The sequence below is a fragment of the Podarcis gaigeae genome, assembly GCF_964106915.1.
Source record: "Podarcis gaigeae genome assembly, chromosome: 17".
In the NCBI taxonomy this organism is placed as follows: Eukaryota; Metazoa; Chordata; class Lepidosauria; order Squamata; family Lacertidae; genus Podarcis; species Podarcis gaigeae.
In genome coordinates, this window is record NC_139694.1 from 36477557 (window position 1) to 36502257 (window position 24701).

General features: G+C 48.1%; 2 protein-coding genes across 3 annotated transcripts in view; one reads left to right on the forward strand and one right to left on the reverse strand.

The window, feature by feature from the left end:
- CCDC120 (coiled-coil domain containing 120) overlaps positions 1-12285 on the reverse strand; it is a 41388-nt gene extending 29103 nt beyond the window's left edge. The window contains exon 1 of the mRNA XM_083719164.1: positions 12131-12285. The gene's annotated coding sequence lies outside the window, so the exon portion shown is untranslated. The remainder of the gene's footprint in view (positions 1-12130) is intronic.
- A 10162-nt stretch (positions 12286-22447) lies between these two features.
- Positions 22448-24701, forward strand: part of TFE3 (transcription factor binding to IGHM enhancer 3) — a 34833-nt gene continuing 32579 nt past the window's right edge. The window contains exon 1 of one of the 2 annotated variants that reach the window (XM_083719281.1): positions 22448-22938. In XM_083719281.1, the coding sequence (XP_083575407.1) occupies positions 22829-22938 (110 nt within the window). In that variant the 5' untranslated portion in view covers positions 22448-22828. The remainder of the gene's footprint in view (positions 22939-24701) is intronic. The other variant, XM_083719282.1, reaches the window with a different exon arrangement.

A 24701-nucleotide genomic window follows, 5' to 3' on the forward strand; every position in this document is an offset into this window, starting at 1 on the left:
CTAATTCTCTTCCCAGTGCACTTGCAGCACTTGGGGTTTCCTGCCACAGGAAACTTGCTTTGCTGGCTGGAGGCAAGTGAACAAAGCTCTCCCTAACCCTCCCACGCCGCCCCCCCCTCCTTTGGTCAATAACGGGAATCAACAGCATCTGCAACCCTTCCCTAACTCTCCAACTCGAGAGGCACCGCGGCAGCCGGTGAGGGATCGCCGTCATAAATCGCCAGCTCCTACCCTCAGAGGAGGCTGAATCAAGGATAAGCAGCTTCCAGAACCCGCCATCTCTCTCCAGCTTCTCTGGAAAACGCAGTCTTCTATGTCTGCCGGTGCCATCGTGAATGCAGCTCCCACCCAGCTGTAGCTGGACCCCAACCCCCACCAGCACAATCAGGGATGATGACAGCCGGAGTCCAGCAGCAAGGGGAGGGCCTTCTGGCGGTTCCCTCCCTGTGAGAAGCGAAGTTACAGGGTACCAGGCAGAGGGCCTTCTCGGTAGTGGCACCCAGCCTGTGGAACACCCTCCCACCAGATGTCAAAAAGATAAACAACTACCTGACGTTTAGAAGACATCTGAAGGCAGCCCTGCTTAGGGAAGCTTTTAATGACTGATGTTTTAATGTACAGTCATACCTCGGGTTACAGATTCTTCAGGTTGCGTTTTTTTCAGGTTGCGGACCGCCGAAACCCAGAAGTACCGGAACGGGTTATTTCCGGGTTTTGGTGGTCGCGCATGCACAGATGCGCTAAATCGTGCATGTGCAGACGCGCCGAATCGCAACTCAAGTGTCCACTGTATTTTTAATCTTTTGTTGGAAGCCGCCCAGAGTGGCTGGGGAAACCCAGCCAGCTGGGCGGGCTATAAATTTTATTATTATTATTATTATTATTATTATTATTATTATTATTATTAATCATTGCTGGGCTACAGTGTTGGGGCTCCTGAGAAGGCCCAGGTTAGAGATTCAAATCAATTCTTGATCTGGGAATCCTTCCAGGCTGGTGCTGATTCCATTCCATATTGTTTGTGCTGTGTTTGCAGCACCCAAGCGACCTCTCTGGGGTGCAACCCTGGGCAGTGTGTATGGAGGTCCTGGAATGCCCAGACAAGACCCTCCTCTTGGCCTCTCTGATGTGGTCCAAAGGAAAGCAGAGCAAGACGTCTGGCACCAGCTTGATTGCCGGAAGGAGGCACACAAGGCACCATCCAACCGTCTTAGGGACTCCAGATTTGGGTAGACTTTACTCCTTAGCCTTTTTTTTTCTCCCGAAGATGTCACACAAAGCAGTAGATACTGACTGTCCCTCAGAGTTTACTCCCAAAGTGTGTTGGGCCCAGGGTAACCCATGAAACGCGGTCCAGATCCAGTCCAGAATCTGAAGGTTCTGCTAGGAGTCAGTCTGACAGGGCCAAGGCAGGAAACCAGGCAAGGACAGGTGCAGGATTTAGCATTCAGCAATGTTGCTCCTGCAACCTGGGGTGGGGTCTGACAGCCTTTTATCTTTGTCGGGGTAACGGCCGGTCCTGATCCCCCGGCAACTCACCTCCCTGTCTCGCCCGAAGGATGAGCATTCCTCCTGCAAGTACTCAGGTCTCTCCTTCTCTCAGACCTTAGTCCCTGCAGCTCGGGAGACGTCAGTGGGTTACTAGACCCAGAGGCCGCCTCAGCCTCTTCTGACCCAACTGGTAGTGGAGCAGCTGTAAGTGATGACCCAGCTGAAGGCAACGAGGTAATCCCTACATCTGGAACCAGGGCAGGCTCAGGCCCCTGACTCGGCCCGGCTGGTGCTTGTTGCAGGGGAACCTGTGCAGACTGGGGCTCTTCAGGATCAGGCCCCAGACTTGGTTCAGATGATGCCTGAGGTAAAGGATCCGGTGCAGACTGAGACTCCTCTGGTTCCAAGTCGGAGCCCGAGTCCCAGGCCATTACACAAAGCTTTTCTCACAAATGACAACAGCTACAAGGCAGTGAAGGCTTTCCTTCTCCTAGATGGGCTACCTTCCCAGGTTGACAAGCCTCATCTGCCCCTCATTTCCCTACAGCACATTCAGTAACTGCCTTCTTGACTGCTGAACCCGCTATCGGTCTCGTCCACCCAATCTGCCGCAGCCCGGCCTCCATCACATGCCAGCAAATTCAGGCTCGGCAATTCTCTCCGAATGGAAAGTCTTTCACAATGAACCATCCCCCAAAGATCCGACTTTTCGCAACAAGGAAAGTAACTGGGGAAAGGCAACGAAAAGTGTGCGGCAATACATGCTTTGATGCAGCAGCGTCTAACCTCCCCACAACCGAATTAGGATGAACGCTCAATAAACAGGCCGCCCAGAAGCGGGCCAGGTAACATCAGAATAGTTACCGTCTCTCAGCCTGACTCGCCTAACAAGGATGTTGTGAAAATAAAATGGAGAGGTGGGTAGTGAGTTCATGGGGGGGGGGGGGGGGAGATACAAATCAGTATACTTCATCTGTAAGCAGCTGCATCATTAGGCGAGGAATTACTGTATGAACAATGGCCTCCATCCCAAAAGCAGCTGCCACACACACTCGCTAAATGCATCTTAAAGGCAGGCTTCAAGGCTGCCCATCCACAAACATATTCACTGTAATATTGGGGCAGAAGAAGCAGCAGCAGCTGCCTGCTGGCAGCCACGAGACTTGGGTACCACCAATGCTCAGCAAAAGGTCCTGATTCAGCAACTACACTTAACAACCGTGATCCAAAATGCTGCCCCAAAAAGGTTAACGGAATTTGCCACCTGGTTTGACTCTGAGAGCAAACAGGCAAAGACACACCTGGAGAGAGCTTAGCATAAATATAGGACCTCCAGGTCGCCTCTCTTATTTACTGCATACGTCTCTCTTAGACGGAAGTACAAACAACTAATTAAATGGAAAAGACAGAGAGCCGAAAGAAACGCCTGGTACAGCCTAATAAAGGCCTCGCACAACTGTAATGTTTTACGGTTGCTATGGCCATTGGCTAATGCGAATAAAGTTTTATCTATCTATCCTGATTCAGCAGTTGTGGTAACACAAGGGACCACAGTGATTTTAAAGACACAGGGACGTGGGTGGCGCTGTGGGTGAAACCACAGAGCCTAGGACTTGCCAATCAGAAGGTCGGCGGTTCGAATCCCCACGACGGGGTGAGCTCCCGTTGCTCGGTCCCTGCTCCTGCCAACCTAGCAGTTCGAAAGCACGTCCAGGTGCAAGTAGATAAATAGGTACCGCTCTGGCGGGAAGGTAAACGGCGTTTCCGTGCGCTGCTCTGGTTCGCCAAAAGCAGCTTAGTCCTGCTGGCCACATGACCTGGAAGCTGTACGCCAGCTCCCTTAGGCCAATAAAGTGAGATGAGTGCCGCAACCCCAGAGTCGGCCACGACTGGACCCTAATGGTCAGTGGTCCCTTTACCTTTTAAGGGCGGGATGGCTAACCTGTAGTTAACATCTGGAGGTCCACAGTTAACCACCCCTTGTTCCTCAGTGTGGAAAATCTGAGGAAACATGAAACTACAATTGCGTAGCTTGCAACCTGCTCTCCAGTCTGCCTCGGCCTCAGACAGTGACAACCAGATTACTACCTGCCTGACTCAAATGTGGTTGTGCCTCTGGACTGCCAGGAATCACATCCATCTCTACACATAATAATAATAATAATAATAATAATAATAATAATAATAATAATAATATCTTTATTGTCATTGCCCCCTCTCAGGGACAACGAAATTACTTGGCTGCTCCATCCACCCAGATAGGGCACTCCATTTAAAATCAAAACAACTATAAAAACACTAATTAAAACAATATAATATAATACAGCAAGGAAGATTAGATGACTTCAAAGTCCAGGTTTCCCATTCAGGGCCGAGATCGCTCTGGAGAAGAAGCTGTTCTTGAGACGGCTCGTTCTTGTCATCATCGTCCGGTATCTCCGTCCCGACGGCAGGAGCTCGAAGAGACAGTGACCAGGATGCGATGGATCTTTTACTATGTCCAGTGCCTTCCTATGGCACCTTGTGGCATAAATCTGCTCTAAGGTGGAGAGTGGGCAGCCAACAATGCTCTCTGCTGCCTTAACAACTCTGCACAACACCATCCTGTCCTGGGTAGTACAGCTTCCGTACCACACACATAAGCCATAAGTGAGCACGCTCTCAATGGCACAGTGATAGAAGGCAAGCAGCAGTTTCTGCGGAAGATGGTTTTTCCTTAGGATTCTTAAAAAGTACAGTCTCTGCTGCGCCTTCTTCACAAGCCCCCTTGTGTTGACACTCCAGGACAGATCCTCTTGTAATTCAATACCCAAAAATCTGAACGTTGTTACCCTCTCCACACAGACCCCATCAATCAGAAGTGGCTGGACATTGCTCTTCTGTCTCCTGAAGTCCACCACAAGCTCCTTTGTCTTCCTTGTATTTATGAGCAAGTTGTTAGCTCTGCACCACTCTGTCAGCCGCTCCACCTCATCTCTATAGTCCGTTTCACCCTCCCTTTCAGAGATGAGCCCAATCACGGTTGTGTCATCTGCAAATTTGACAACCCTATTACTAGGGTGAGCAGCGACACAATGGTACCACTCAGAGGATTTTTCTCCTGGGAGAAATTCTTTCCAATGGCTGATGGCAAGGATGAAATCTGCTCCCCATTCTGAGCTAATCCCAGTAGCAACCGACCACTGGAAGCTTGGATCCTTCATACCTCCCTTTTGCTATTCTAGCCCATGTCAACAAATGTAATCAGGAGGTCTTTTGTCTAAATGCAAATGGACTCTGGGAAAGTGTGTGGATAATTAATTAGAAGGTCTGCAAGGTTATACCACCTTGCAAGCGGGGAATGTATGTAATTAAGACTTTGTGTGTCATCCATGGCTAAAGACATGTGTCCACAACAAAACAGGAATTAGCTCCACCAACTATGTGCTATGGATGTAGTTAACCCCTCTGAACCAACTGTTATGTCATTATACTTCATTATACGCTTTAAATAAAATGCTCTGACCATCAGACATTCTGGTCTGCCACCAGTAACATTTGCATTCTACGCGCCCACTTATCATTGTTAGTATTGCTGTTATTATTAATCCCCATGATAAGCTGATTTAATATGCATCCACATTATAATTAAGGTGACTTTTCCACGCACACAAAATGCCCAGTGTGGGCATATATTGCTAAATATATGGTCATCTCCCAGTTAACCAATGTTCAAAATGTTCAATTACACTAGTATTATCCGGCCTTGTATTTATGGGCCAAAGAGAAGCAAACTGTTCACTTGCAATATTTTAAAACAACTAGCTGTTCGAAAGGTATTGCTATTCTGAAAGAACAGTAAAAACTGACTTGCCACTTTCCCCAGTATTCTGATCCCAACAACAACCAGCCCAACACAATTGGATGCTTCTTGCAAGAACATCTTCGTTCTTTGGCTCCAGAATCTGGTACTTTGAACATGAAGACACGTTCTGCTGAAACAAACATTATATTTTGCTGCCTATGTTTTGGACAATTATGCCTGTTCGTTAATAAGAGAAGCCTGGTCTGAGCAACTGTATTTGTAGTGGAATGCAACAGCCATTAGTGCAGGCCCCCAGTGCTTTAAAAAAAAAATGTTTAGGGGTACTCTCATTTTGAGGGACGCGGGTGGCGCTGTGGGTTAAACCACAGAACCTAGGATTAGCCGATTAGAAGGTTGGTGGTTTGAATCCCTGCGACGGGGTGAGCTCCCGTTGCTCGGTCCCTGCTCCTGCCAACCTAGCAGTTCGAAAGCACGTCAAGGTGCAAGTAGATAAATAGGTACCGCTCTGGCGGGAAGGTAAACAGTGTTTCCGTGCGCTGCTCTGGTTCGCCAGAAGTGGCTTAGTCATGCTGGCCACATGACACGGAAGCTGTACGCCGGCTCCCTTGGCCAATAAAGCAGGATGAGTGCCGCAACCCCAGAGTCGGCCATGACTGGACCTAATGGTCAGGGGTCCCTTTACCTTTACTCTCATTTTGACTCAAGAAAATCACCATTTTTTAGTTCAATTAGGGAAAAAATAAATACTGTAAATCGACAAAACTACAAAGATTCACAAAATGTTTAGGGATATGTGTACCCCTGCATCCCCCCAGAAAAAAAAAAATACTGGGTGCCTGAGCTAAGCTGAGCTGGGTATTGACAGGGCAGAGGGCCTTCTCAGAAATGACGCCCCATTTCTATAATTCCCTCCCCAACCAGGATGCCAACATTCCTATATTTTCAGTGTCAAGCAAAAATATTTTTGTTCTCTGATGCCTTTAAGGTGTGTGTTTTAAACTGTTTCGATCAGCTGCTTTTAATTTCTGGGTCTTGGTGGTGATTATTTGTGTTCAACTTGGTATCGATTTTATTGCTATTTTGTTTTGCTAGAAGCCACCCTGGGAACACTTTGCTGAAGGGCAACAAACGTACAAAACAAAGAAACCATAAAGAAAATAACGTCATGGTTATTGGATCCAACCTCCGTCCCACAGAGGGCATATCAGGGAACACTGCAAATAATACTTGCAGTTTAGTTTTACTAAAATAAAACATACCTGCACATGGATATTGATCCAATAATTGCACTTTAATTGATGACGAAGCGTTTTTGGGTGCCAGTACAAGGTTCACTGTCTCTCACATTCAGCCAGGAGCAGACGAAATAACTTCCAAGAGTCTAGAGGTCAAGGCTTCATGACAAGAAATGTGTTTTGGGGGCAGGAGGTTGGGGGGAGGACTGTGGAAATGAAACGTGGGTTGCCTAGGGTGGCCAGCAGATCTCCCGAGGCTTAGATCGGCTCCATACACACCATATACTTCTCCCCTCAAATAATTTTGAGAACTGTAGTTTATGCCTTGCAGTGCTGCAATGCTCAGCACCCATGACAAACTACAGTTCCCGGTATTCTTTGGGGAGAAAAATGTCTTTTAAATGCATGGTGTGTACACAGCGCCTGAGACTCAGTTGTGGCGGCTCATGAGGGTGGGTTTATTTTAATTTTTTTAATTTTCTGAAAAATACCAACAGCCTCTCCTTTCTATCTGATCTCCCCTTCGAGAATACATTTTATTATGCCTGTATTGGTATTTGCCTGTTAGTAACGCCTTCCCACAGAAAGAGAATTGCTGAGCCAGAATGAAGGTGGGAGAGAGAGGGTTTCGCTCTAACTTCAGACTTGACGGAAAAGGCTGGCTATGTGGGCCTGGTGGAAAATTAGGCCCCCATCACACCAGACCCTCCGAGTGTCCCTGTTCTCCAGGGAATGTTCCAGATTTACAGAAGCCATCCAGGTTTCTGATTTGATCCTGGAATGTCCCACTTTTCCTTAGGACGTCCCTATTTTCATCAGAGAAATGTTGGAGGGTACGGAGTTATGCAACCCCCGAGCCAAGGAGCTAAGTATCTATACAACCTTTAGAAGACATCTGAAGGAAGTTTTTTAATGTTTAATGTTTTGTCATGTTTTTATATATGCCGGAAGCTGCCCAGAGTGGCTGGAAAAACCCAGGGGTATAATTAATAATAATAATATATTTATTTATACCCCGCCCTCCCCGGCTAGGGCCAGGCTCAGGGCAGCTGACACCAAATATGAATTACAATAAAATGTAATAGAAAAACAACAACAACAAACAATTAAAATACAGCTTAAAACACAGCCTCATTTTAGTACTAGCCCATAAATCAAGACCATCAAGGGAGGAAACATCAGGTATTCACTCGAGCCAGCCATCCATGCTGGTCCTACATGGGCCAGCAAAAAAGCCAAGGGAAAATTTATATACCAAATCCCATATAAGGGGTCAGAGTGAGTCTAAGTGATAAAATTATTATCAGTGGTGGGGGTTTTTCCTGGGATTACGCATGGGTACACAGCGCTGGCACCTTTTTTTCTAGAAGCAAAGCACTGGTGATGGACGTCCCTATTTTCATCGGAGAAATGTTGGAGGCCACCCTCCTACCATAAAGATGAGGCCCCATGGAGCTACCTGTGAACTGATTTCATCATTTTCCCATTAAGCACTTCCAACCGGAGAGGGAGGAGACCCAGGAGAAGAAAGAATCTGGGCCTCTATAAAGACCTAAGCTGAGAACATCTGGTCCCACATTCTGCTCTCAAAAGTGCCCAGCAAGATGCCCACAGGCTTTGTCCCTCCTTTAGTGAGTCTAGGTGATTTTGGCCAAGAGAGTGGAAGCCAGGATTTGGGATCTGTTGGGGTGGGGGGGGGGCATGGGGATTAGACCACTAAGTACTTTCTCTGGTTCCCACTTATCCGTCTGTCTGCCTCCCACTCCTTCCTCTTCCATTGAAGTTGGGATTAGAAAGTTTGCAGGGGAAGAAGCTGTCACCTGACTTTAAATCGGCTTAGAAAGGGGGAAAAAGGGGGAGACCAGGGAAGGACTCCGGATGAATAATTCTCCCTGCTCCTTCCCACTAATGCCCCTTCCCATCAGGAGACAAGGGGCCCCCTCAAAGCTCCCAGCCATGCATTTGGAGGGCTTAACTCTCTAAATCCTTTCACCCACCATCCGCACACAACACAGCAGAAGTCTAGGGCGCTCTCTTCTTCCTGTTCTAATCCTCTACAACAGGTCTCCTTTCCCTTCCCAGGGCCAGATTCCTTTCTCCTGGACCCACCCTGAGGAGGGGAATGAAGGAATGTGGATCGTGAACATAAAAGTCCAGCTTAAAAGGAAAGCACTCAGGGTGTGGAATGCACCACACACAGCGGAGACCTGGACTGCACCTTGCATCAGGGCTTGTGAAAACTATTAGCTTCTGAGCTTCAAAGACACACAGACACAGACACACACACACACGGTTTTTACCCCGCACTCCAGCCAAAAAGGCTCCCACGGGTGTGTGTATACAGTCAACTAAAACAAAACCATTGTTTCCTTCTCAGTCTTGGCTGCATACACACCACACATTAAAGACACATAACTTCTCCCCAACCATACTGTGAACTGTAGTTTGGAAATTGTAGCTGCGGGCGGGGGATAAACTCCTCTGAAATATGTTCTCCTCTCTCCTCTCATTACCCCCGCCAAAGCTTTCTTCACTGTATAATCAGTTTTTCCTGTTCCTGCACTTCCTGTTCCAGTATGTTTTAGATGCTGCAGGCCAGTCTCTCTACAATTTCCACCAAGTGGACCCCGCTCACAAACTTGCAATCCTTCCCTCCCAATGGTAACAACATCAGATAAAGGTAAAGGTACCCCTGACCGTTAGGTCCCAGCTCATCTTGCTCTATAGGCTGAGGGAGCCAGCGTTTGTCCGCAGACAGCTTCTGGGTCATGTGGCCAGCATGACTAAGCCGCTTCTGGCGAAACCAGAGCAGCGCATGGAAACGCCGTTTACCTTCCCGCCGGAGCAGTACCTATTTATCTACTTGCACTGGTGTGCTTTCGAACTGCTAGGTTGGCAGGAGCAGGGACCGAGCAACGGGAGCTCACCTCGTCGCAGAGATTCGAACCGCTGACCTTCTGATCGGCAAGTCCTAGGCTCAGTGGTTTAGACCACAGTGCCACCCGCATCCCTGCAACCCTTCCCTCCCAATGGTAACAACATCAGATAGTTGCTAGGCAATTCACCAAGTGCTTCCTCCCTCCCTGGCTTGCCTGGAGGAATGGAACAGCCCAGGAAGCGACACAGAAGCAGCTGATCTGCCTTGGACCAAATCTGTGTTCTCCTCGCCCCACGCTGGCACATGCTGAAGTCGTTACTAATAACCTTTGGAGGTGGAAATCCTGGACTGGCTTGTGGGTCCTGATCCAAATTTGATCCAGGGTACACACCTGGCGCACACGTTCAAAACCAGGAGTTCTAGCTTGCTTCTCCTTTGATCCAGCCCTCTCTCAGTTCCCAGGCCTGGCCCCCAGCCACTGGTTAAGTTATTAGATGATGTCTGCACCTGACAAAAATGAGCTCAAGTGATGCCACAATAAATTTGTACCACTTTGAGCTTCATGCCCCCTTGTTATCTTTGATGGAGTAGATTAGCACGTCTACCCCTCTGGTGTCTGCTTTCTAGTTACAGAAAAATCCCATTGATTCTTCCACCGGTGTTAGTGGGGGTGGGGGAGAGGAGTGGATGGGATTCACCACCAGCCCGGTAAATTAAACTAGGTCAGCCTGCCGCAGAGCTGCTCCCAGTCTCCCTACACTAGGCCAGCAATTGCTTTGCTGTTGGGAACAGGACCCAGAAGTTCCAGCTTCCACCATGTACAGCCTTGGTCTCCCTAGACTTCATTTACTCCTTCTGTTTGGGTCGTTTCCAAACACAGGGGTGCCAATTCTCAGGCACCCCTCCACGCACTGCTGAGCTGTTGACCCGCTGTCTCCCGCAGGCTTTGGCCCTGATCAGGCTGGGTCTCCTTTCATTCCGCTTTCTGCCCTGTTTCACTCATTCAATATTTAACCGGTCCCTGTGGCTAATTCGCAGTGTGATATGAGATGGGTGGGTGTGTTCCTGCCGCGATCGGTGTCAGCCCTGGTTACTACAGAGGGTGGTTTTGGTCTCGGCGTCAGGTTAATTCACAAGGGGATTGTATCTTCCCAAAAAGCACCAAAGACCCAAACAAATGGGAAGTGCAAGTTTGTCTTGCTAGAGTGATGCAGCCGCCTCTCTGGCTAGGGCTGAGCAACTGTGTATTCAAGAGGTTTATTTCTCCAAGACAGAAAGGCTTCTATTTCTGGGGTGGCTGCGGAGAGGAGCTGTTTATGCAGCGATCCTTCACCCAAACACTCAAGGTTCAGACACTTCTCCTGCACAGGGAGGGGTTATTATGCCAGGAATGCACTAACCCACACCAAATCACAGCCGTTTCCTGACTAGAGGAGGGGAAAAGGTCACAGTGTCCACATCCAAGTATCACTCGTATGTCATTTGTCCATCTAATGAGGTTTCTGCCCTCTGTTGACTCTCCAGAGGTGGCGAGAAAGGCTCGCTTCTGCTGCATGCCCCCTACCAACATTACCATATATAGCAGCTGATACTTAATCATGCCCACCAACTCACACAGATTCTCCTGCAGAGGAGTGGGAAGTGGTCTAGACAGGCCTGCCAGGGTGTCCTATAATGAGAGATTGGGGGTTTTGCTCTGCCACAACTCTGGGGGACTTGCTTAAAGGCAAAGTGATGTGCTCTACCAGATCTTCTGTCTGCTGCCCTTACCCATTCCCCACAGTTCCTAAACCTGGGGCTGCATTAGAGCCATTGAACAGAGCCATGGCCACGGATCCCAGCCCTGCCACAGATCTTGGTACTGGTTCTGGGCAAGCCCCTGTCTCTCCTTGCTAATTTACGATCTGTAAAATGGGAACAATGCTGACAATTACGCCTCCTTGCAGGATGGCCAAGAGAAACATGCATGCCGTTATCTGCCTTGAAACATAGGAAAGGGGCGGACTTTAAATCTAAATAAAGATGTGATTTCCGATCCCCCGACGCCCCTACAGAACATGCACAACACACAAGACCCTTGGATCAGAGCTAAGGAATGCCCATGGAGCACAAAGTCTTCCCGTCCCAATTCTGCCCCTTTGTGTTGTTTTCATCTCCTCTTCCCAGCCCCAACACACTGGTGGAGGGTTGGCCCACCGCCAAGGCTTTCCCCCTCCCCACAATATTCCACCTGGTACCCTAAAATAGATGGGTGAGCGGTTTGGCCACCCACCCACCCCCTGTAAACTTTTAAGGTGGGTGGATAGGGAACTACAATAGAGACTCCAGATATATGTATATATATTCTCACACACACACACACACATATATATGAGAGGCCCCCTCCTCAATTGCCCATCTCCCTCTATGCTTCCCATTTCCTACCCGACAATGTGGATTCCCTCTTGATCCGGGTTGGGCTTTTCCTTTTAGCCGTGTAAACAAGCCAGGTGTGTGTATGTGTGGCCGGGGTCTTCACTCCCAGCGCCGACCCCATCTCCAGCCGGCCAAGCCAGCTTTCTTCCGCCCCATTGGCAAGGGGGTCTCGGGGAATCTCCGTCCAGGGGGGGCGGATTCACCCTTCCCGGGGTTCCGAGCAGGAGGGCGAAATGGGGCGGGGGAGGCGGAGACGCCGCGGTCGGGAATGCGGGGGGGGGGAAGGTGGTCTTATTGTTTGTTTACCTCCTCGCGTCCGGCCCCTGGCGGGTCATCCTTCTTTCCCGGTGGCGCGTGCGCGCGTCTCCCACTTTCACACAAACACAGACACGCAGAGGCCGGCTGTCGTGCAGGATGGCTGTTGGCTGCACACCCCGACGGACGGGGTGTGTGTGTGTGTGTGTGTGTCCGTGTGCGTGTGTGCGTGTGTGTGTGTGCATGTGCGCGCGTGTGCGCGCCTTATTCTCCTGCTGTCTGCTTTAACCCTTCGGGCGCTGGAGACACATATCTGAGCATCCCTGCTGCGTGGATGTGTGTGGGAGGGGCGGGGGTCCTCCTCCTCGGAAGCCCCTCCACGCCCTTTTAATCCTGGAAGACCCTGCCGTTTATAATCTCAGGTGTGTGTTTGGGGTGCTGAGAGAGAGAAGACGTAGGTTGCGATTACCAGGTGAGGAGGGAAAAGAGAGGGGTCTCTGCATACGCATATGTTTTGACTTCTCTGGCCACTGGCATTTAAAACAAAGGACAAGATCCAGCCGATATCAAGTACTCCTTCATCCCGATCCTACACAATTTTTTACCTACAAGTAAATCTTTGATTTACTGGTTGTTCCGTAGATCTGGGAGACCACCCGCTTTCCAAACCTCTCTCAGTGGATTGATGTCACTCAATCTCGCCTGTGTCCATCCGAAAAATGGAATAAGAAGCTATACTAAACAGTGTGCTTCAACTTGAGCCCCAGAAGCTGTTTTGAATACTGGACGGGGCAGAGAAGAGGTTAACATGACAATAGTGCATCTGAACACGGGCAGAATGCTTAGGGATCCGCTAATAAATCGGGGCTTCTGAATCGAAAGTTGTTTGCTTGCAGGCAGGCTTGAAGAAGCTCCTCTTTTTAAAAGAAAATAAATGAAATGAAATCACCACTGTTTGTTGTGAGAATGAAAGTGACTTTGCACTTTCAATGTGATAATGAGGAACAGTCAGGCAAGGTTGAATGACAAAGACACATTTGCACACAACACAAAGATTAAGTCAAATATACAGCCGCACAACTGTGACAACTGAGAACTGCTGGCTTATTGGTACAATTATGCACACACACTATGGAAATGAATTTTGGCCTGGTTCACACACATGCAGGCTCATTACTCGATGTACAAAATCCAAAGACATGTGTGAATGGTCCGTCACAAACATAACACCGGAGACAGTTTCATGTTATCTCACTACACATGCAATAGTGTTAGTTACGTTATGTCAGTTCATGCACTCAGTTGCCAGTCACCAAAGTCGGATTCCCACATGTGTGTGCACATCATTAAAGGTAAAGGTAAAGGGACGCCTGACCATTAGGTCCAATCGTGACCGACTCTGGGGTTGCGTGCTCATCTCGCTTTATTGGCCCAGGGAGCCGGTGTACAGCTTCCGGGTCATGTGGCCAGCAGGACTAAGCTGCTTCTGGCGAACCAGAGCAGCACACGGAAATGCCGTTTACCTTCCGGCTGGAGCGGTACCTATTTATCTACTTGCACTTTGATGTGCTTTCGAACTGCTAGGGTGGCAGGAGCAGGGAGCGAGCAACGGGAGCTCACCCCGTTGCGGGGATTCGAACCGCCAATCTTCTGATCGGCAAGTCCTAGGCTCTGTGGTTTAACCCACAGGGCCACCTGTGTCCTGTGCACATCATTAGATCTACTTTAATGCTGTAGAAACCAGGCCTGTCCTGACTCCACAGAACTGTATGTGAAGCACTTGAAACACACAGTATGCCTAGGCATACTGCTCAGAAGTAAGTGTTATTTAGTTTGGTGAAATTAGTTTGGGTATGGGACTGCAGCTAAAGTAGTAGAATGACAGGTACTATAGGTTCAAATGAGAAAGATGCAGGTGTGCCTTCTACCTGACCCACCAAACACTCACTCTGCACCATAATAAAGGCAGAATTGAGCTCAGTGTGGGAAGAATAAGGCAGGGAAGGGTGCAAGGGCATGACTGACAGCTGGAACATGATGCGCAGCGGGCATGGCAGACTGGAAGAGGTGTGGCAGGCCCTCTAGAAAGCCCTGGGAGGCAAGATTAGGCCCGGGCACCAGATGTTCCACCCTGCTACTACAGAAACCAAGAAGAATGGGTAGAGATAATAGGAAGACAGAAGGATAATTGACAGGTGGAATCCATAGTTGCAAAGCAGAAGTAGAGAAGAGAGTAATGAAGAGATAGTGAGTATATACATATACTATATGTATATCCTTAAGTGGATACGATCTCATTTTATTTTCACAGCAGCCTTGTAAGGTAGACTTGGGCTGCATTACACTATACCATGCATAGGCAAACTAAGGACCAGGGGCTGGATCTGGCCCAATCGCCTTTTAAATCCAGCCCGTGGATTGTCCAAGAATCAGTGTGTGTTTTACATGAGTAGTGTTAAGTTGTGGGTGAACATATCAGACGACACAGCAATTCTTCAAACAGCTCTTGTTTATTCACAGGCCAGGACAGAACTGAACTGAAGGGTTCAGTCAGCCTGCTTATATAGAATTCCAGTACAATGTAACTGTAACAATTTTCTAAAACTATCCAATCACTGAATGTCACTTTCAATCCCTTTTTTGCAATAACTATCTACAGTATCCCCCTGCTGGCCCAGGGTGAGAACTTCAGTACATAACAAGTAGAATGTGTGCTTTTATTTAAAATGCATCTCTGGGTTATTTGTGGGGCTGCCTGGTGTTTTTACATGAGTAGAATGTGTGCTTTTATTTAGAATGCATCTCTGGGTTATTTGTGGGGCATAGGGATTCGTTCATTATTTTTTTCTTCAAAATATAGTCCGGCCCCCCCAAGGTCTGAGGGACAGTGGACCGGCCCCCTGCTGAAAAAGTTTGCTGACCCCTGCTATACCTTTAAAACACATTTGAAGCACGTTCTTTTTCCTCAAAGAATTCTGGACGTTGCAGTTTGTTAAGGGTTGCTGGGAATTGTAACTCCGTGAGGGGTAAACTGCTGGGTTGGGTGGGGTGGGGAATATGCTTCTAACACCTGCTTTAAAGTGACAGTGTGTTCAGATCCTTGCCTAGCCCAAGATTAATTTTACATCGGGGATTTGAAGCCAGGTCTGTTCTTTGCACCACCCTGCATGCAGAAACGTAGGCACGCAGGACTCCAGAACAGTGCAGGCAGAGAGAGAGAGAGAGGAGGGAAGCACCGAGAGAGTGTTAATCCCTGCAAAGCCTGGCATTGAGCAGCCAGCAGTTCGCACAGCTTTGTATACCAGGCATATGCGCGCCGCAAACAGACACAGTCTGTTCCTCGCCAGCTCCGTCAGTTCCCGGGAAGACACCCCTCCTCTGCTGGAGGGAGGAAAGAGAGCTTTGCAGACCCAGCCCAGGAGTCCTGGAATGAATGACACCGGCGGCTGCTGGGGATGGTGGTGTTAGCAATGCAGGAAACGGTACCATTTGCCCATCCGCCAGCGCTGCCACGGGGCCCCCGCGCGGTGCTGCTCGCTCCATCAGCTGAGCTGCAACAGAGGCCCGGGCAGCTGCAAATCGCCCCATCATTTCCTCGCCTGCATCTTAGGTGGGCTGGAGAGAGCAGGAATCCGGCAGCTTGGAAACCGCAGGTCGTGGCGACAGCGCCCCCTTCTGACTCTGCCTGCAGCCGCAGGCGCGTTCCCTGCGCCCACTTTCAGCGGGGGGGGGGGGAAGCTTTTGATGAAATTTGACTGATGAAATTTAGAGGCAACCAGCCACAGAGCTTGCCTTGGGGACAGCGGTCATTGGGAGGGTGGGAAAATATTTTGCTATTTTTTCATTGTGCCGCCTTTACTTTTAAAAAGTTATATTTCCCCCCCAATGTTGGCAGTCTTGAGCAGCTATAGAGAAAAGGTGGGGATGGTGGCACATGAAGGGTTAAATAAATCAAATAAATAAACAAACTAGAAAGAGGCTGGATGCGAACCTCAGTGGTCTTGAGTTTGATGTTCACCCCATATATGCCTGTGGCATTTATTCAAACAGCACTTTTTAAATATTAAAAGTGATCCGTTTGTATTCCTCTCGCAAAAGGCCGCTAGTCCTATGAGTCTGTCACATTAAAAGAAATGAGAGTGGAAAGAAGTGAAGGGGGATCCTGTGGCATGACAAAGACCCACAAATTTGTTATGACCTAAATGTTTTTGAACCATTGCGTGCCTTTTCAGCTGTAAGGCTTCAGCATTAACCTTAATGCAATGTTAGATAAAGGTAAAGGGACCCCTGACCATTAGGTCCAGTCGTGACCAACTGTGGGGTTGCGCCGCTCATCTCACATTACTGGCCAAGGGAGCCGGCGTTTGTCCGCAGACAGCTTCCAGGTCATGTGGTCAACATGACTAAGCCACTTTTGGCGAACCAGAGCAGCGCACGGAAATGCCATTTACCTTCCTGCTGGAGCGGTACCTATTTATCTACTTGCACTTTGACATGCTTTCGAACTGCTAGGTTGGCAGAAGCAGGGACCGAGCAACAGGAGCTCACCCCGTTGTGGGGATTTGAACCGCCAACCTTCTGATCGGCAAGTCCTAGGCTCTGTGGTTTAACCCACAGCGCTACCTGCGTCCCTTTAGATAGTTAGACAGTTCAGTGCTATTATCATACCCATACTGCAGATGAGGGAGACTGAGGTTGAAGGAGTTTATAGATTAATTTTAGACTCTGGGCAATAGTCATATGGAAATCCTCTCTTTGGATAGTAATGTGCATTTGCTTCAACATATGGCAAGCCATTTGGGAGCCTTCCTGCTCATGGGGTTGTGTTTTGTTTTTTACCAGCTGCGCAAATTCGCCACCAGATACCCCACACTAAAAGAAAAAGCCTAATAAACACAAAGAATTGTAACTTTTGCCCAACATGGGGCTCAAATCCACAACCCTTAGATTAAGAGCCCCATGCTCTCCCATCTGAGCTACCCAGGAGTGTCACATAGCTCCGACATCCTAGCGCTTTCATTATATTTATGCAAGGAAGCATTACTTGCCTTGAGATGAAGGTGCAGAAGAGGAGGTTCCAGCCCAAAAGAAGGTGTTTTAAATTGCTTTGGGCGGTTTCAGTTTTCAGCACATTCTATTCTTTTGTAATTTGTGTACATGCTGTTCCTGACATGCTGCTTAATAAAGACATATGCCTAACGTGTCTGATTGCTGTTCCTTTTTGAAAAACTCTGCATTATCAGCTTTCCAACATCACTACTTCCTGCCTCCACTTTGTGGCTTCCCTAAGGCCATCAAGTGAGTTCGTGGTAGAGAGAGATGAGATGAGATCTGAATCAGGGATTCTCTGCTTCACAGCTCATACAGTGGTACCTCGGGTTAAGAACTTAATTCGTTCTGGAGGTCCATTCTTAACCTGAAACTGTTCTTAACCTGAGGTACCACTTTAGCTAATGGGGCCTCTCACTGCCGCCGTACGATTTCTGTTCTCATCCTGAAGCAAGGTTCTTAACCCGAGGTACTATTTCTGGGTTAGCAGAGTCTGTAACCTGAAGCGTCTGTAACCTGAAGTGTCTGTAACCCAAGGTACCACTGTGCAGTGGTATCTCGGGATGCGAACGGGATCCGTTCCAGAGCCCCGTTCGCATCCTGAACAGAACGTAAGACGCGATAGTGCATCTGCATGTGTCGTGTTTCACCGCTTCCGCGCATGCATGTGACGTCATTTTGAACATCAGTGCATGCGCGAGCAGCGAAACCCGGAAGCAACGGGCTCCGTTACTTCTGGGTCGCCACAGAGTGCAACCCGAAAATACTTATCCTGAAGTGTATTTGTCCTGAGCTATGACAAACCGATCCATTCTTAAGGAAATCAGCCCTGAGTGCTCACTGGAAGGACAGATCCTGAAGCTGAGGCTCCAATACTTTGGCCACCTCATGAGAAGAGAAGACTCCCTGGAAAAGACCCTGATGTTGGGAAAGATGGAGGGCACAAGGAGAAGGGGACAACAGAGGACGAGATGGTTGGATAGTGTCTTCGAAGCTACAAATATGAGTCTGAACAAACTGCGGGAGGCAGTGGAAGACAGGAGTGCCTGGCGTGCTCTGGTCCATGGGGTCACGAAGAGTCGGACACGACTAAACGACTAAACAACAACAACAAAATGACTGTACTTGTAACTGCTGTTCTCCCACCTCTCGATGCTACTTCTACAGCCTGCAGGAGTGACAGGATTCTTTCACGTAAAAAGGTAAAGGTAAAGGACCCCTGACAGTTAAGTCCAGTCGTGGCCGACTCTGGGGTTGCTGTGCTCATCTCACTTTACTGGCTGAGGGAGCCGGCGTTTGTCCACAGACAGTTTTTCCGGGTCATGTGGCCAGCACGACTAAGCCGCTTTTGGTGAAACCAGAGCAGCACACGGAAACGCCCTTTTCCTTCCCACCACAGCGATACCTATTTATCTACTTGCACTTTGACGTGCTTTCAAACTGCCAGGTTGGCAGGAGCTGGGACTGAGCAATGGGAGCTCACCCCATTGCAGGGATTCAAACCGCCGACCTTCTGATTGGCAAGCCCAAGGCTCAGTGGTTTAGACCACAGCGTACAGCGACATTAAAAAGAAAGAAAAGCATCCCCAGACTCCAGCTCTGAAGTGGTACACCCCACTAGGGCACCTCAGGATCCAGCCCTTGATTCTATTGCATGTGTAGGCAATGCTTCTGAGTGTGTGCTCTAGTCTAGCGCTGCTTTGCCGGTTCATTTGCAAATGCAATTTGAGGTGCTCACATTAGTACTTAAAGCCCTACAGCAGAGCTTTCCAAATTTTCTACGCTGGTGACACACTTTGTAGACATGCATCATTTCACGACACAATACAGTGGTACCTCGGGTTACATACGCTTCAGGTTACATACGCTTCAGGTTATAGACTCCGCTAACCCAGAAACAGTACCTTGGGTTAAGAACTTTGCTTCAGGATGAGAACAGAAATCGTGCTTTGGCGGCACGGCGGCAGCAGGAGGCCCCATTAGCTAAAGTGGTGCTTCAGGTTAAGAAAAGTTTCAGGTTAAGAACGGACCTCTGGAACAAATTAAGTACTTAACCCGAGGTACCACTGTAATTCAGTTTTACTAGCAAACGGGAGGTTAAACTAACAGCTTTCCATTCCCCCTCCTGGTCAATGCTCTTTATTGGTTTCATTCAATATTACATCTATTCCATTCATCATCAAAAATATCATAGAGTACAAAAAAGAAAAATATATGAAAAAAACACCCAAAATTAATTTAAAAATTCAACACCTCCATAACTTTAAATTGTAAATAATCTACTTTTCCAGTGTGACTTCCATCTGCCTCACTGCGGGTCATTTCCTCCTTTTTTAACTGTGTCCTTTTTCACCTTATCAATTATCAGCATTATACTGTATACACTATATTATCCATCGGTCATGCAATTTGTGAAAATTAATCAAAGCACACTAAAGATTTTATTTGGGAGCAATGCTTTTTTAAGTACCCTCCATAGCATCCCCACTCTTTTATAAAATTTTGTCTGGTTTGATTCCTGATTATTTCTGTCATTTTTGCAAGTTCCAAATATTCAGAAAGTTTTATCTGCCATTTTTCCCTCGTTGTAATTTTCTTTCCCTCCCAATTCTTAGCAATCAACATTCTCGCTGCTGTTGTTGTGTATAGGAATCCCCTTCTTTTATCACTTGGGATATCTGTTGTCAAAATGCCTAGAAGAAAGGCTTCCGGGTTTTGGGGGGCAAATGTTTGTTTAAACTTTTTTTAATTCCTCATAAATTAATGTATTACAGTATTTTAATATATTTTTTTGGAAGCCGCCCAGAGTGGCTGGGGAAGCACAGCCAGATGGGCGCGGTATAAAGAATAAAGAATAATTATTATTATTAGTTTCGTTTTATTTTTGTACACCCCCACCACCAACCCCTTTCCAACCCTGGGAGCGTTTGCACAACACACCTACAGACTCCAGCCGACACACTAACGTGTCGTGACACAGTTTGGAGAGCTCTGCCCTACAACAACTTAGGCCCCAGATATCCAAAGGAATGTCTCCATCCCTACTGACCAAGCTTCTTGTGTGCAGTGGCGTAGCGTGGGGGTGCAGGGGGGGCCGGCCACACCGGGCGCAACATCTGGGGGTTAGGGTTAGGGGGTCAAATCCACGGGTTAGGGGGCGCAAATCCACGGGTTAGGGGGTGCAAATTACTTGCCTTGCCCCGGGTGCTGACAACCCACGCTACGCCACTGCTTGTGTGCAAGATCTTGGTAGGTGAGACTCCCTCGAGGTCAGGTGAAGCCTTCTTCCCCATCTTCCCTGGCAGCATTTGGTGGTTCACCTCAGTTGCCCAAATGTCTTGGACCAGCCCTGCTGCCACCCTCAGAACTGCGGGCGACAGCGGCTCAGGAAAGGGCTTCCTTTGCAGCAGCCACTGAACTATGGACTCCCACCCTGCCGAGGTCCATCTAACATAGTGAAGGCATAGTTCCACTTGGAGTGGCTTTACATATTTTTACAACTGCAACCATTTTATCTGCTTTTATAATTCTATATTCTACTGTTGTAAACTGCCCTGCCCAGAGACCATATGGCAGGCGTGTCCAAAGTCGTTTCAGTGGCCTAATCCGGTTTAATCCGGCCCCTGTGGCAGTTTGTTTTCTGGGGTAAAATCCTAAAAAACCCCTCAACAACTTCTTTTTAAAAAAACAATTTTTATTGATTTTCCAATAAAAAACATCCAATTAATATATCCAATCATAATACTTTATTATTTCAATTGAAGTATTAAAACCTCAACAACTTCAATCCTAAAAAAAGGTCAACAATATGGGTTAGCCCTCTTGTCGGCCCTCACGGCCCTTCACTACATCAAATCTGGCCCTCTTTGAAAAAAGCTTGGACACCACTCCATATGGTGAAAGGCTGCTAAGAAATCTTACGAAAGAAACGAAATAAGTCTATAATATGCCCCAGAATTCCTGATAGTAGAAAATGTGACATCCAGTAGCTCATGGTGATATTCCTAAAAGTGATAAAACAATCATTTGGTGCAATCATACTGGTGGGATTATAAGATAGTAGTAAGGTTATGCCTGAATCCATTATGTTCCATGTTCCATGTCTATGATATACAAGAATACGAGTGGGCACGGCTGACGAAGCCTGGTTGGGTGAAACAAGGAATTATCCTGGAATCCTTGTCTTATTTTCTGCATGTGCCATTCTTCCAAGTTCTTTGTCTGGAACCTGCATACCAGGAACGCTAGAATTCTTGAAATCATCTTCACATGGAACACCACAAGACTGATATTAGAATTCCACCCCATGGATATTGCTAATATAAGAACTGAATAGATTGTATTTCCTGATCAATCTGCTGGGCTTTAACGTCTCATAATATGTTTCGTTTATATGATAAGTTGGTCTATTGAATCATATATCCTGATATATGCTGAGTTGCATTTGAAAATGAATTTATAGAGTTACATATAGCCTGTTACGTTTGTGTTGTTGGTAGTTAAGGTACTAGCAACTTGTTTGGAAATCAGGAGGTGGGATGGAATCGGGTATGATTCACCACTAAACTCACATGTGATTATTGTGGGAAATGCCAATTAACGTGTCTCGGACTGCAGTATAAGGAAGATTTGGAAGATAATGACAACAAATAATATCTATTTTGCTGGTATTTATGAGATTCTGTAGATTCTTTCCTTGTATGCATGGCAGCTTTATATTGTCTGCTGGCAAAGGGACAAGACAGAAGAGAATGTGAGACAGCAACTACTGTATTACCTGTGGTAATGAAATCCACTGATTTATAGAATCATAGACTCTTAAGAGTTGGAAGGGAGCCAAAGGTCATCTAGTCCAAACCCCCTGCAATGCAGGAATCGACAGCTTGATTCTCTGATGGCAAGGCAATATTGTCATATTTGTCGGTATAACAAATCTCTTCAATAATTTAGGTGCTCTTGCGAAGGAATGAATAAAATATGATATCCATGAGTAACGACAGAAATTTAGCAAATTCAGACAAGCAAGGCTGGAACAGGGTCTTAGCTGATAGCCGAATTAATACATGATGGGAAGAGTATTGCAAGTTCCTTTGGGAGAGCACCAGATCAGATCCGGACCCTGGAATCTATTTACCTCGATGCTTCTCTCACAGACCCCAGCTACTGGTTGCCTTAGGGAGACCTAACCTCCCCCCCCCAATGGCAACATCAAGCAGGTGGCCCATCCGTCTAAAAATGTGAGGTTCAAGGGTGCAAGTTGACAAGCCGGACTCGGACCTGCAATCTCAGTCATCCGCGGCGGCGATCATTCTGCACACGCTCAGAGGCACGCTTGCTAGCGATCCCAGCTGAGCGCCGACCAATTTTAAGACCCCGTCGCTTCGCCTCGGCAAAGAGATCACCACCGATCCCAGCTCCACCCGGGGGAGGATCCCAGTCTGATGTCATTTCCCGTGGAGATCTCCCCCCCGCTTGCTCCCTCTCCAGCCGGAAAATGAAGCAACACTCCGGCTGGATGTTTTTCTCCCGCGCTGGGAGGAGACGGGTCTCTTGAACCCGCCGCCCACCCGCAGCTCTTGGGTCTGAATCGCTTCTGCGCCATTCTCCCCAACTTGGATCCGGAGCGCCTCTCCCCGCATTAGCCGCCGGGAGCCCCAGATTATCTACCGGGGGGGGGGCTCCAGTCGGGGGGGCGGGGGAATGATGTCCCATGACACGAGCGAGAGGCCCCCCAACCCGGAGCCGCCCCCCGCCACCGTCTACGTCCTCGTGGAAGACCCGCGATCCACGGACGCGCTCCAGCTGCTCAGGTGAGAAGGCGCCCCCTGCGCGCTTAGGATCGGGCGGGTCATCTTCGGCAGGCGCCCCTGGGGAATCCGAGTCGCCTCCCGGATCACTTATCCGTGCAACGGCACTTGTGAATCCCCGTGCAAGAAAGGCCGGCTGCGTTTCCCGCTAGGCTAGCGTTTCCAGGCGCGCGGACGGGACGACTCGTGGGGAGAGGCCCGACGCGTGTTCGCTGTCGCGGTCCAATTGGTCCCCGACGTGTGAACGGAGCGGCGTAAAAAAAAGAGAACTCTGCTCTTGTGCACAGGGTCAGAAGTGACTCCTGGAGCACTGGCGTTATTGGGAATCGGGGTCCGTGATTTTTTTCTTCTCTCTCTCTCTCCCCCATTATGGAAGGGGAAGTGTGTTTATTGGTTAGGGCTCTTGGAGGCACTGTTAGAAACTGAGATATGAAAGCTAGGAGCTAAATGGCACGTTAAACTTTCTAGGTTGTGGGCGCAACAACAGATTGTCTAGGTGCACATTTTTAGAACGAGAATACCAAGCTGAAAATGAATGAACTGCAGCTAAAATAGTACGTTCATTTTTCATATGGTCTAGTCCTTCCCCTGCCCCCACCCCTATATATTCTTAAGAGGGTCTCTTTTCCAGTCTTCAGAGAGTAGCTGGAAGTGGGGAGGCAGAAAAGGTACAGTGGTACCTCGGGTTACAGACCCTTCAGGTTAAAGACTTCGCTAACCCAGAAATAGTACCTTGGGTTAAGAACTTTGCTTCAGGATGAGAACAGAAATTGTGCTCTGGCGGTGCGGCGGCAGCGGGAGGCCCTATTAGCTAAAGTGGTGCTTCAGGTTAAGAACAGTTTCAGGTTAAGAACGGACCTCCGGAACGAATAAAGTACTTAACCCGAGGTACCTCTGTACTCCTTTCCTTCCACTCTGCAGTTTTAATCTGAAATCTTAGGCGCAGTACTGCGCCCAGAGCTTAGAAACTCCTTGCACTAATGAAATTCCCTGTCACAAAATGCGCCTAGAAAAATGGGAGTTTCGAACCCTGCTTGGAGGCCTATATGCAAGTTGATAATACTTTCCTGCTTTCAGTTTAAGACACTTTAGCTATAGACCAGCTGGGTTTAGGAACTGTGCTACCTTTATTTTATTTCCCTCCTTGCGGTGCATGGCATGTAAAACTGCTTTTCATCCGAATGTGGGCTCACCTGGGTTAAGCACAGAAAGCTGGTTCTAATCTCAGAAGCCTGGAAGAAGAGTGGAAAGGAGGTGTCTCTGAGCATGTGCCAAAAGCATGTCTCTTACCACCTCTCACCCAGCTGAGGCTGGACTTCCATGACCTAGGGTTAACTATATAACCCCAATTAAAATGAAAACAGAAGACCTAGACCAAATCCCTTAAGGGAATAGGAATTCCCCTGCAAAATCCAGGCCTCTCGGGTTTGGAAGAGGGACACAAAAGCTCTGTGTCCTGCCGGCTCCTGGTGTTTTCCCAGCCCCGTGGTTTGAATTTGCAGAAAACCACAAAATTATCTGTGTGTTCATGGTGTGTGTCTGGGGGGCGGGAGGAGAGAAGAGAGAAGTAGCTCAGTCAGTGACTCATTTTCCTCCTGTTTTGCTGACAGCAGTGCCTCTCTGGGTGCAGTTAGCTTCCAATTCTTCCCTTTTCTGCAAAAACTTTCTGCTGATCTCAACTTTTACCTGCGAACCGATCAGTGCCAGCCTTGGGCTCTCTTGTTGACTGTCGTTCAAATTCCCATTCCTGCTCGGTTCTCCCTGCC